The 11157-nt window shown below is 42.2% G+C and overlaps 1 protein-coding gene across 1 annotated transcript; it reads left to right on the forward strand.

The window, feature by feature from the left end:
* Window positions 1–1089: 1089 nt before the first annotated feature.
* LOC308505123 (proteasome subunit beta type-2-like) lies at window positions 1090–3765 on the forward strand. The gene has a single exon (XM_081066817.1). The coding sequence runs from the start codon at window positions 1181–1183 to the stop codon at window positions 1784–1786; it is 606 nt and encodes a 201-aa protein (XP_080922943.1). The 5' UTR covers window positions 1090–1180; the 3' UTR covers window positions 1787–3765.
* Window positions 3766–11157: the final 7392 nt, after the last annotated feature.

Consider the following 11157-nt stretch of genomic DNA (forward strand, 5'->3'; position numbering starts at 1 on the left):
CTGGCAGCTTTCTTCCACTCATTCATTCTCTTGGAATCTGCCTAGCCGCCACGTGAATAAGTCAAGGCTAGCCTGCTGGAGCATGAGAGGGCATGTGGAGCAGAGATGAGCCATCCCAGCTGAGAACCGTCTAGACGAGCCAAACCTGGCTGACGCAGTATCTGGCCACAGATGCTAAGTTCAGCCAAGACCAGAACTGGCCAGCAGAATCCAGCCCACATTGTTGACCCAGAGCATTATAAACTAGTGCATAGTTTTTATTTTAAGCCACTACATTTTGGGGTATTATGTAGCCAGAGTTACCTGATAACAAAGAGAGGCTGTGTTTGAATTTTATTTATCTTTATGTCTCTAATACCTAGCACTGTGTTTGGCACAGTGTGGCACTCAGTGAAAAACTATTGAATAAGTAAATGAAGAAATGAACAAACTAATGTGACTGGGCAATGATTAGCCTTTAAGTTCTTTGCTGGTAAGAGTACCACGAGATAAAACATCATTCTTCCTTAAGCTATAAAAATAAGAACATTTCAGAATTCTGCCTTTTTTGATAGCAGCAATGTCTCTGTTATTAAATAACAGAGGAGAAATTGGGTACCTCCTGCTCTGAAGTTTGAGGCACATGCCTAAATTCTCTGAAGATCTCAAACTCTTAAATAATTACTTTTTTTTTGAAGCTGCGTTCTCTGGAAATCCACTTCTTTAATCTATCTGCAGAACAGCCTTGAAATGTGGACTCCCCACATCACAGAAGTGAGCACCCGTTGTTTGTTCCCTTCTGCAGAATCATTGGCTGCATCTACTCAGTGACATAATCGGGGGCTGTGAGAAATAGATTGACGTATCTGAGTGTGCTTGCATGCCACCTCCAGACTCTGATGGTTGCCAACCTGCTGTTTATAATAGAGCTAAGTCCATATATGCCAGGTACTAATTCAGGGCTCCAGTCAGCACCCAGGCAGGTGGCATGTGGCCATAAAGACCCATGAAGAAACCCAGAAAACCAATATTAAAGAATTTAAAAATATGATCTTAAGAAATTTCTTCACCACATATTTGCTAAGTGTTCATGAACTGTTAAAGTTGCTGTGCACAAGAATGGAATTCATCTCACGGGTGAGGCCGAGAAGCCGGGAGTCCCGTTGTCTGTCGAACCTGCGGTCCCCGGCGTCCCGCCATCATGGAGTACCTCATCGGCATCCAGGGCCCCGACTATGTCCTTGTTGCCTCCGACCGGGTGGCCGCTAGCAATATTGTCCAGATGAAGGACGATCATGACAAGATGTTTAAGATGAGTGAAAAAATCTTACTCCTATGTGTTGGAGAGGCTGGAGACACTGTACAGTTTGCAGAATATATTCAGAAAAATGTGCAACTTTATAAGATGAGAAATGGTTATGAATTGTCTCCTACCGCAGCAGCTAATTTCACACGCCGAAACCTGGCTGACTGTCTTCGGAGCCGGACCCCGTATCATGTCAACCTGCTCCTGGCTGGCTACGACGAGCATGAGGGTCCAGCGCTTTACTACATGGACTACCTGGCAGCCTTGGCCAAGGCCCCTTTTGCAGCCCACGGCTATGGTGCCTTCCTGACTCTCAGTATCCTGGACCGATACTACACACCAACTATCTCACGTGAGAAGGCAGTGGAGCTTCTTAGGAAATGTCTAGAGGAGCTCCAGAAACGCTTCATCCTGAATCTGCCAGCCTTCAGTGTTCAAATCATTGACAAAAATGGCATCCATGACCTGGCCAACATTTCCTTCCCTAAACAGGGCTCCTAACGTCATGCCCTATGTCCCACGTGCCAGGGAACTTTGTTTGATGGGCTCCTTTATTTTTTTCTACTCTTTGGATGTGCACTCTTGATATATGGCTAATTCAGAATAAAGCTAAGTATGGATAAATCGAAAAAAAAAATGGAATTCATGTAATACAACTGCTCAGTGTGACGACAGGCCTGTACTAATATTTGCTATGTGATGATTCAACTGAATTCTTTTACCGCTTGTCTGTATTTGCATTATTTGGGAAATCTTTATTTATATGTTAGGACTTCACTAGGATGGAACCCATCAGTCATATGTTAACATATGTTGCTAGGATTGTTTTATCACTGACCTATAACAAAGTAGTACATGTCTAAAACAAAAATGAAGGAAGACACATAAAAGACAATTAATCTGGATTTTCTTGGAAGAGCTTGATAATGCATAGCTCAGGACCTCTTGAGTCTGCCCAGGAAGGGAAGGGTGTGGCGAGGTCTTGAGCATTACCACGTATGTGCACAGGGGTCTATGGTTCCTAAAGTAGTTTGTAGTCTTAGAAAAGGCTGAAGAAACTCTTGGTAACCAGAGACCCATCTTGGAAAGAGCATGTGCTTCAGGAGTAGTTCAAGGCTCAAATCTGATGTTGAACCTAGAAATTCCACTTCTGGTCTACATATACAAAGAAGGCTGTTCAAGGATGTTCACTGCAGCATTATTTATAACAACAAAAACTAGAAACAACCTAAGTATCCACCAATAGGGGATGTGGTTGACTAAAACATGATACATTTATTCAGTTGAATACTATGTAGACATTAAAAGGAATGGAGCATTTCTGGAAAGAGCTCTTAGCTGTATTGTTAGGTGAAAAGTGCAGGATAGTGTGTATATTGGACTCCCATCTGTGTATATGCACACAAAAAATTGTATCAAGTTACACAAGAAACTCTTAATAGTGTTTACATGTGGAGAGTGGGACTAGATTAGAATTAGTTTTTCTACCCCAGGGGTAAGAAGGAAACTTTCTCTTCCTCACTTTCCCTTTTGTATACTGTTGGGGTTTTTAATCCTGTGCATATGCTATTTTCATAATTTAAAAATAAAATCATACTTCTGACATTTGTAGTAGATTGCAGAAGTGGACAAAATTCTCTACCTCCTCCCCTCCCGACATGCATGACCCTTTGCAATATAACTTTGCAGCTCTTCCCATCAACAAGTGGGGTCCAGTTCACCTTCCCTTGAATCTGAGTAGAACTCATGACTTGCTTTGGTCAATAGATATGACAGAAGTAACTCAGTACCAGTTGCAAGCCTAGGTATCAAGAGGCCTTGCATCCATCCACCCTTCCTCTTAGAATCCTGTCAAGCTGCCATGTGAACAAGCCCCAGCTAGCTTCTGCAGGGTGAGAGAGATCATGTAACCAGTTGTGCCCTACTCCCAGTGCCCCAGCTGACAATCAGACAATCCCTGGAATTGTGAGCTAAATAAACGGTGGTTGTTTTAAGCCACTGTTTTGAGGATGATTTGTAACAGCAAAAGCTAACCAGTATTTCAACCCTGTGACCTTAGGAAGAATCTGTTTCCTCTTTTAAAAGATGGAAATAACTACACCAATTACAGAAGGTTTCCGCGAAAGTGTTAAGTGAGATAATATATGTAAAACACATTGTTAGGCGAAATGATCCCAGTACTTAACGTGACTGACACCATCTTATGAAGTAAGCTGACTGCCAATTTACTACCAAGAAGGGTGGGCCCATATCACCTGAAAAGAATATTCTTGTATACATAAGTGAGTCCATTGAGTTCTTTACTGCTTTTGACTATATAGCTCTTAATGAGCCTGTGTCTTATGGCTACAAGCCACCTGTATTAGGCCACTTGGCTACATATATTATGCCTCTGTCCCCTTTTGATGTAGAAATCTATTATTTTGCTGTCACCCAAGAAGCTGCTTCTATCCATAAATTCCCTTAATAAATTGTTGATGCAATTCTGGAGTTGTTAGCCTCTTTCATCAGTCCCTCTGCCCTTTGGAGGTCAGTTTCATACACTGGGGAAATTTTCCCATCACACACTTAAATGTTAGCTCCTTTCCCCTCCCCATGCCCTCTAAGATTGTGAATCTTGAAGGATGGAACAGAAGGTAGGTGTCATCCTGTGCCTGGCTGGAAAGTTGAACCCCCAGTGGCACAGGCCTGGAGCTAAAAGAGCCAGAATTGATGGCGTGCGTGCGTTTGTGTGTGTGTGTGTGTGTGTGTGTGTGTGTGTGTGTACTTGGCACACCGATAAGTTCTCCCTGGTCAGCCTCTACAGAAAGGGCTCTGTGGGCCTAGTGAAAGGACAGGCAAGTCTATACCACGGGGGCCACTTCCTGACAGGCCCAGAAATGGAGAGAGATCACTGAGACCTTTCCAAACAGGGTCACTCTAGAGGTCAGCTCAAGGCAAGGAAAGGGTTAGAAGATTCCTAACAGAAGTCCTTCAGCAGAATTAGCCACAGGTCTGGCATGTGTCACAGGCAGCCCCTCACCCATGTGTTTGATGCCTATGGTGCAGAGACACCAGAGGATCCTCTCTCTTGGAGAACAGTCTTCAGGGATTATGTAAGGTCATAATGTCATATTACTCTCCCAAGGCTGCAAACCCAAGGGATTTCATGGCTACAGAAGATCCAGCCTCTTGGTCTCAGGCCACTCCAAGGAGTGGGCTCTGAGCTGCCCTACTCCCTTGGACGATTCCAGAGGAAAAGTTCTCTCCCTGGAACGGGCCCTGGGAAACAGCTCCATGGGGTCTTAGCACAACAGAACCACTTAAGCAGGACAAAGAAAAGAAAGGCTGCCTGGGCCTGAGCAGTCTTCCCGAAGAGTGAGGCCTGAGGGAGAACAGAGAGAGTTGCCCAGGCTCTCTGCAGAGAGAAGACCTTGAAAACTAATCATTACTCACTGCAGGGCGCTCAAGGAATCCTGAAACTGATAGGACCACAGAGTGGATGAGTGGGGACTGCCAGCGAGTGCTGGGCACCCATCTGTTCTCAGGTTCTGTATCTGAACTCCATCCTATAAGGCAGGTCAGGTACGAAAGTAGAGGAAGGAGTATGGGAAGGGCATCCTAAGCAAAGAAGTGTGTGGAGAAGGGCACAGAGACAGGTGGGCCTGGAATGATTACAAAGAGTTTGGAGTGGCTAGAACTTACCAGCATGTGGGCGATGGTGCTGGCAGGAAATAGGGCATGAAGAGGGTAGGGGAGGCCAGAATGTCCTAAAGAACTTGAATTTCATCTCGAAGGCAATATGATCTTTTTACTTTCAAAGAAGAAGAAGGAATTTCTCACAGAGCCAAGCAGATAGTAAATGTTTAGTCATTGTTGGATGGATGAATAAAGAAGAAATGAGTCTGGGTCCAACTAAGCCTTCAATTTCAGCAGTCAGTGGGGAAATTCTCACTCAATTTTAAACTATAGTAGGGGCGGCCAGTTAGCTCAGTTGATTAGAGTGCGGAGCTCTTAACAACAAGGTTGCCGGTTCGATTCCCACATGGGCCACTGTGAGCTGCGCCCTCCACAACTAGATTGAAACAACTATTTGACTTGGAGCTGATGGATCCTGGAAAAAACACACTTAAATAAAAGGTTTTTTAAAAAAAAAACTTAAAAACAAATTTTATACTATAGTCATAAAAGCAGCAACCATTCATTGAGTGCTTATAAAACAATTCCTATCTCACTGGCTCTCAAATTTGGCTGTACACTAGATTTACATAGGGAGATTTTTTTTTTTGAATATTGATAGATGGCTCCCACAACCAGGAATTCTGATCTAATGGATCTGGAACTTCTGAACATCTTCCAACAATTCTAATGCGCACCCAAATTTGAGACCCAAGATCCTATCTCATTTAATTGTCACAACATCCCATGAAATAGATTCTGTCATTACTCTTATTGTGCAAAATTATTGTGCAAATATCCCTGTGGAACATTGGGTGCTCTGTGTGTTTGTGATAGAAATCGAGGAGCTGTTTATGAGTCAAGGTGGAGTTTATTGACTCTCAGGCTTGCATCAAGTCTTAGGGTTGAGACTTATGCAGGTTTAACACAGAGGAAGAAGGACTAGGCTATTAGTCTACCCAGAGCTAGAGGCACAAGAGTAAGGTCCTACAATCCTGGACCGGGAAAAGTGAGAGCAAAAATGGTATAAAGAGAAAAATGGCGGCAATGCAGCTGCGGAAAGGTAGCGGAGTGATGCTCAGAGCTCTTCTCATTCTGCTGCCGATACAAGCAGCTGGCTGCTCTTTTTATAATTCTTTGTCTTCTCCAGAAGCGCAAAGCACATTCTACATAGAGACGCTTCTCTTAGCCGCTGCATTGGCTGGTTTCAAAGGCGGGGCGTGAGGTGGGGAGGTAGGAAAGATAAATGTTTCATGATTTTTTTCGCCCGCAAATTTGTTGAGATAATATGATAAGGAAAATATACGTGTTAGTAATATATTATGAAATGATATATCTGGGTCTCTCTACAGATGGGGACAGCATTAAACAGTACGTCCAATCACCACAGTGGATGTGGGCAGCAAGGGGACAACAGGGGTAGGGGTGGGGAAGTTCCTTCAGTTCCAGTGTTGCCTAAGATCTAACTCTACCCAACAGTCTTTCTTACAAATTACTCCTGCATTCATTAGGCCTCTTTTGGTTTTAAGTAACAGAATTCAGCTTAATGTAGAATCAGCCAAATTTATTAAAAATGGCACAGGCATACCTCACCTCACAGGACCCAAAAGGTAATCATTTATGTGGCAGTTGCCAGTGTCGTTCCCCTGCTCCAGAATCACCTCAAGAACTTGAAAAATCCAGAATCTCCGGGGAGGGGGAGGAACAAAGCATCACTATTTTCTTTTTAAACCCTCCCCAGATGTTTCTAAGATGCAGCCAGGTTGAGAACTACTGGGCTAGAGTAAGAACAAAAGCTTGATTTTATTGAAAACTTGCTGTGTTAAGCTTTATTCTAGGTAGTAACTCATTTAAATTTCACAACTTGATGAGGTGGGTACAATTCTCTCTGTTTCATAGGTGTGAAAGCTGAGGTACAGGAGACTTACATAGTCCAAGGAGGCTTCCTGAGACTTGATGTGGGTCTCGAAGGATATGGGTACTGGAGAACAGCTGGGGAAGCAGCGAAGGGCAGTCAGAATGGCGTGGCAAGACAGAAATGAGCAGGGGACAGGGCGCCAGTGGGAGATAATATTTGGTACCATATGATCAGGAGATAAAGACAGTCTGGGACACTCTAGCTATCTATAGGGATGACTTTACCCCTGGGGAGGAGAAAGAGCCTCCACAGGAGCCCCAGTGTGGCAAGCATGTGACAGCTGAGAACAGGGAGTGAGGAAGTAGTGCTATTTTTAACCAAAGCAGCAATGGAAGAATTTAGGTCGGTAGAACACCGTCACTAAGACCAGAGTTGGGCAGAGATGGCAAGCTGACACCCTCTCCCTAGAGAACAACTCTGGGAAACTTTTAAGGTCAGCAAGGGCTAAAGGACTTTGGGTGTTAGGAACCATTGACAGAGAGCAATTTTAAGACCTTCTCATGACTTTCAAACCTAAACCACTAGCTCTGTCCACTAAAAAGACCAGAAACAATGACCAAAACACTAATGGTGATCATCCTGAGAACCTAGATTAGGACTTCAAATACAATATCTCACTAAAGTAAAAAACAAGCAAATGGACTCTTTGAGTCCTGGTCTGGGTAGAAAATGTACAAAATGACCCTGGAACATGTTGTCATCCTGGATAACAAGGAAACTACCATGTTTCCCCGAAAATAAGATGTAGCCAGGCCATGAGCTCTAATGTGTCTTTTGGAGCAACAATTAATATAAGACCCCATGTTATATTATATTATGATATTATATATTATTTTATATTGTATTATATTATATTACTATATTATATAAGACCCAACCTTATATTATAGTAAAATAAGACCAGGTCTTATGTTAATAATTGCTCCAAAGATGTATTAGAGCTGATGGTCCAGCTAGGTCTTATTTTCAGGGAAACACGGTGCCAATTACTAGGGTCGTTTCAGAAATCGAAAACCATCTTGAAGAGAATTTCATTGGCAAAGATGGAACAAAGTGAGTATAAATGACAATCAGTGCGATGGCTTGAAATCCATCAAATATATTTAAATCTATGAGTTCATAATTACATACATTCAGTCCTTTTTGGAGGATAATAGGAAACCAATTTTTTAATCTTGCAAAACAGTTAAGTAAAGGAAAAAAATCAAAACTGTATTCTGCTTTCCCTATATGAGCTTTATCACAGGGTAACCGATAGTAGATGAGGGAAATTTTCTCTTTATAAAAGTACTCCAACTATTAAATGAAAAAGGAATGCTAGAATTAGAGTATCACCATTTTTGCAAACCCCAATGTATTACTAGATATAGGCATTAAGCATCAATGACTGCTAATATCACTTACATCATAAAAAGAGAGACAACCAGACGTTATGTGCTTCAGTACTTTTGCCAAAGGAATCGAACCTGAGTCCAAGCCAGTCTCTAGGTCCACCTACCAATTTGCAGGAGCCTGGTGCGAATTGTTCACGAATATGCAATTGGCAAATACAGACTATGGGACCCTCCACAGGTCAAACAGACCAGGTTCTTCCACAGACAGATTTAAAGGAAAATAAAGAGATGGCAAGGAAACCTCTAAATTTTAAAAGACTGAAAGAGACTTAAAAAACCTATCAAAGATATATCTTTAAATGCCCAAAACTAAAATATAGTATCTATGGATGTACATTTGGATGAAAAGAAAAATCTATAAAAATAGGATATTGATTACTTGTTGGGGGACAAAGGAAGGGAACTGTGATTGGAATAGGGGACCTAGATGGGCTTCTGGGGTAGTGGCAAAGGTCTATTTCTTTTTTTTTTTTAATTTATTAGTTTCAGGTGCACAAGACAAGGTAATACTTAGACGTTCATCATTTATATCCCTCACACTGTGAACCCCCCTCCCCCCATCCACTATCCCTCCGACCTCACACTGAACCATCACATTATATATATAAAATTATAGTTGGCATTCATTAATGTTTAGCTTCTGGTGTACAATGCCATGGTCAGGTATCCACAGTATCCCTGAGGTGGTCTCCCAAATAGGACGCATGTCCATCGGATACCCAACAAAATCTTTACAACATTATTGAATACCTTCCCCAAATTAATTTTCAAAAAAACCCTGAGGACATCTTGTGGTTACCAGCTGCTTCCAAATCCCTTCACCTTTCCCCTTATCCCCAACCCCCCCCCCACACCCATCTAACAACTCTCGGTTTTTTCTTTGTGTCCCCAACAAAGGTCTATTTCTTGACCTAGTGGTAATTATACTGGTGTTTGCCATGGAATAATTCATGGTCACATATTTGTGTGGTTTTTGGTATTTATGTCTTATTTAAAGTAAATTTTTTTTCAAATAAGAAGAAAGCAGAGCGACGCAGGTGAGCTGTGGCCCTGGCAGGAGAGCACCTCCACCCCTCAATGAGGACACTAGAATTTGGGGGCTGTGAGTGTAGTGAAGCTAATTAATGATAAGGGGTATGAGAAAGCCACAGTGATTGAAGCATAAGCTCCAGGTTGGTCAAGGCCTTGAAACCCCAGTGCCGAGGCCCTTGGGCAACCATAAAAAAACTATTTTAAGAAATAAATAAAAGTATTTCCATTTCGCTTCCCAGACAAGAAAAAGCTGAAGGAGTTCATCACCACCAAACCAGTATTACAAGGAATCTTAGAGAGACTTCTTTAAGATAGGAGGGGGGTTAAGGATGGGTGAAAGGGGAAGGGATAAAGAAGTACAAATTGGTTGTTATACCATAGTTATGGGGATGGAGGGTATAGCATAAGGAATATAGTCAATAATATTGTAATAACTAGGTATCATGCCAGATAGGTACTAGATCTATTAGGGTGACAGATGGGAATAGGGTAGGGGGCAGGGTGGAAAAGGTGAAGGCATTAAGAAATACAAATTGGTAGTTAATAAGGTATGGGGAATATAATCAACGATGTTGTAAAGATCATGTAAGGTGCCAGATGGGCACTGGACTTACCAGGGGGATCACGTCACAGACTGTGTAGAGGCCTGACCAACCAATGCTACACACATGAAGCTGACGTAGAATAATATTGAATGTCAACTCTCACTGAATATGTAGGTTTGTATAGTCACGGGATGTGGAGTACAGCATAGGGAAGATAGTCGCTGGTATTGTAACGGCTATATAAGATGTCAGAGGGGTAGTAACTTGGTGGGTGTGTTACCACTTTATGAGGAGTTTAAATGTCTAACTATTACATTGCTTTGTACACCTGAAACTAATAAAAAAAAGTATTTCCATTTCAATGACTCAGAAATGCTTCTAGCCTGCTGAGGTACTTCCCTACCCCCATAGCCACCTTCATCTCCACTTCATTTATTATTTCTATAAATATGTACTGCAAACTTGCAATATGAAAGGCACTACACTGAGCACTGAAGATTCAGTGGAGAAGAAGGCAGATATGCTCTCTGCCACCTTGAAGCTTATATCCTAGTGAAAGTGACAAAAAGAAGAACTGGATATATCAGTCTGTAGCTCAGTATAGTCATCAATATACAGATGACATTTATGTCATGGGACCAGATGGGATCATCAAGAAAGAGTATAAAAGAGGAAAACAAAAATAAAAATGGAGGACCCAGGGACATGCCTTAACAAATACAACCACGGAGAACAGTGGTTGGCAAACTTTCTCTATAAAGGGCCACATAGTATTATTTTAGGCTTTGTGAGCCAACCCATTTCTGTCACAACTACTTAACTCTACCATTGCAGCATGAAAGCCACCATATACCATATGTAAATCAATGTGTGTGACTGTATTCCAATAACACTTTATTTATGAGCAGTGAAATTTGAATTTTGTATTGTTCTCAGGTGTTATGAAATATCCTTGGTTTTTTTTCAACCCATTTAAAAATGTGAAAACCCATTCTTTGCTCATGGGCACAATAATAGGCATTTAGTCCCTGGGCCATAGTTTGCCAACCCCTGATTTAGAAGTCAGAGAAGAGAAAGGGCCAGCTGGCAAGAGTAGAAGAATGCCCTGTGTGGTAATATACAAAGGCCTATCCAAACCCTCTCTGAAAGCGGAACCCCAACAGTGATTCAGGTCACCAGGTGGTAGAACAGAGAGCACCAGTAGCAGCTGCAGAAAAACTGTAGTGGTGACCTGAAAAAGGAGAGGCCCCTGGACACTTCCAGATGGATTAAAGACCTCAAGCCCCTTGTTCTGATTCTACTAGTTGAGAATTTTGAGCCACAGAC

This window comes from Rhinolophus hipposideros (genome assembly GCF_964194185.1).
Source record: "Rhinolophus hipposideros genome assembly, chromosome: 11".
Classification (NCBI taxonomy): domain Eukaryota; kingdom Metazoa; phylum Chordata; class Mammalia; order Chiroptera; family Rhinolophidae; genus Rhinolophus; species Rhinolophus hipposideros.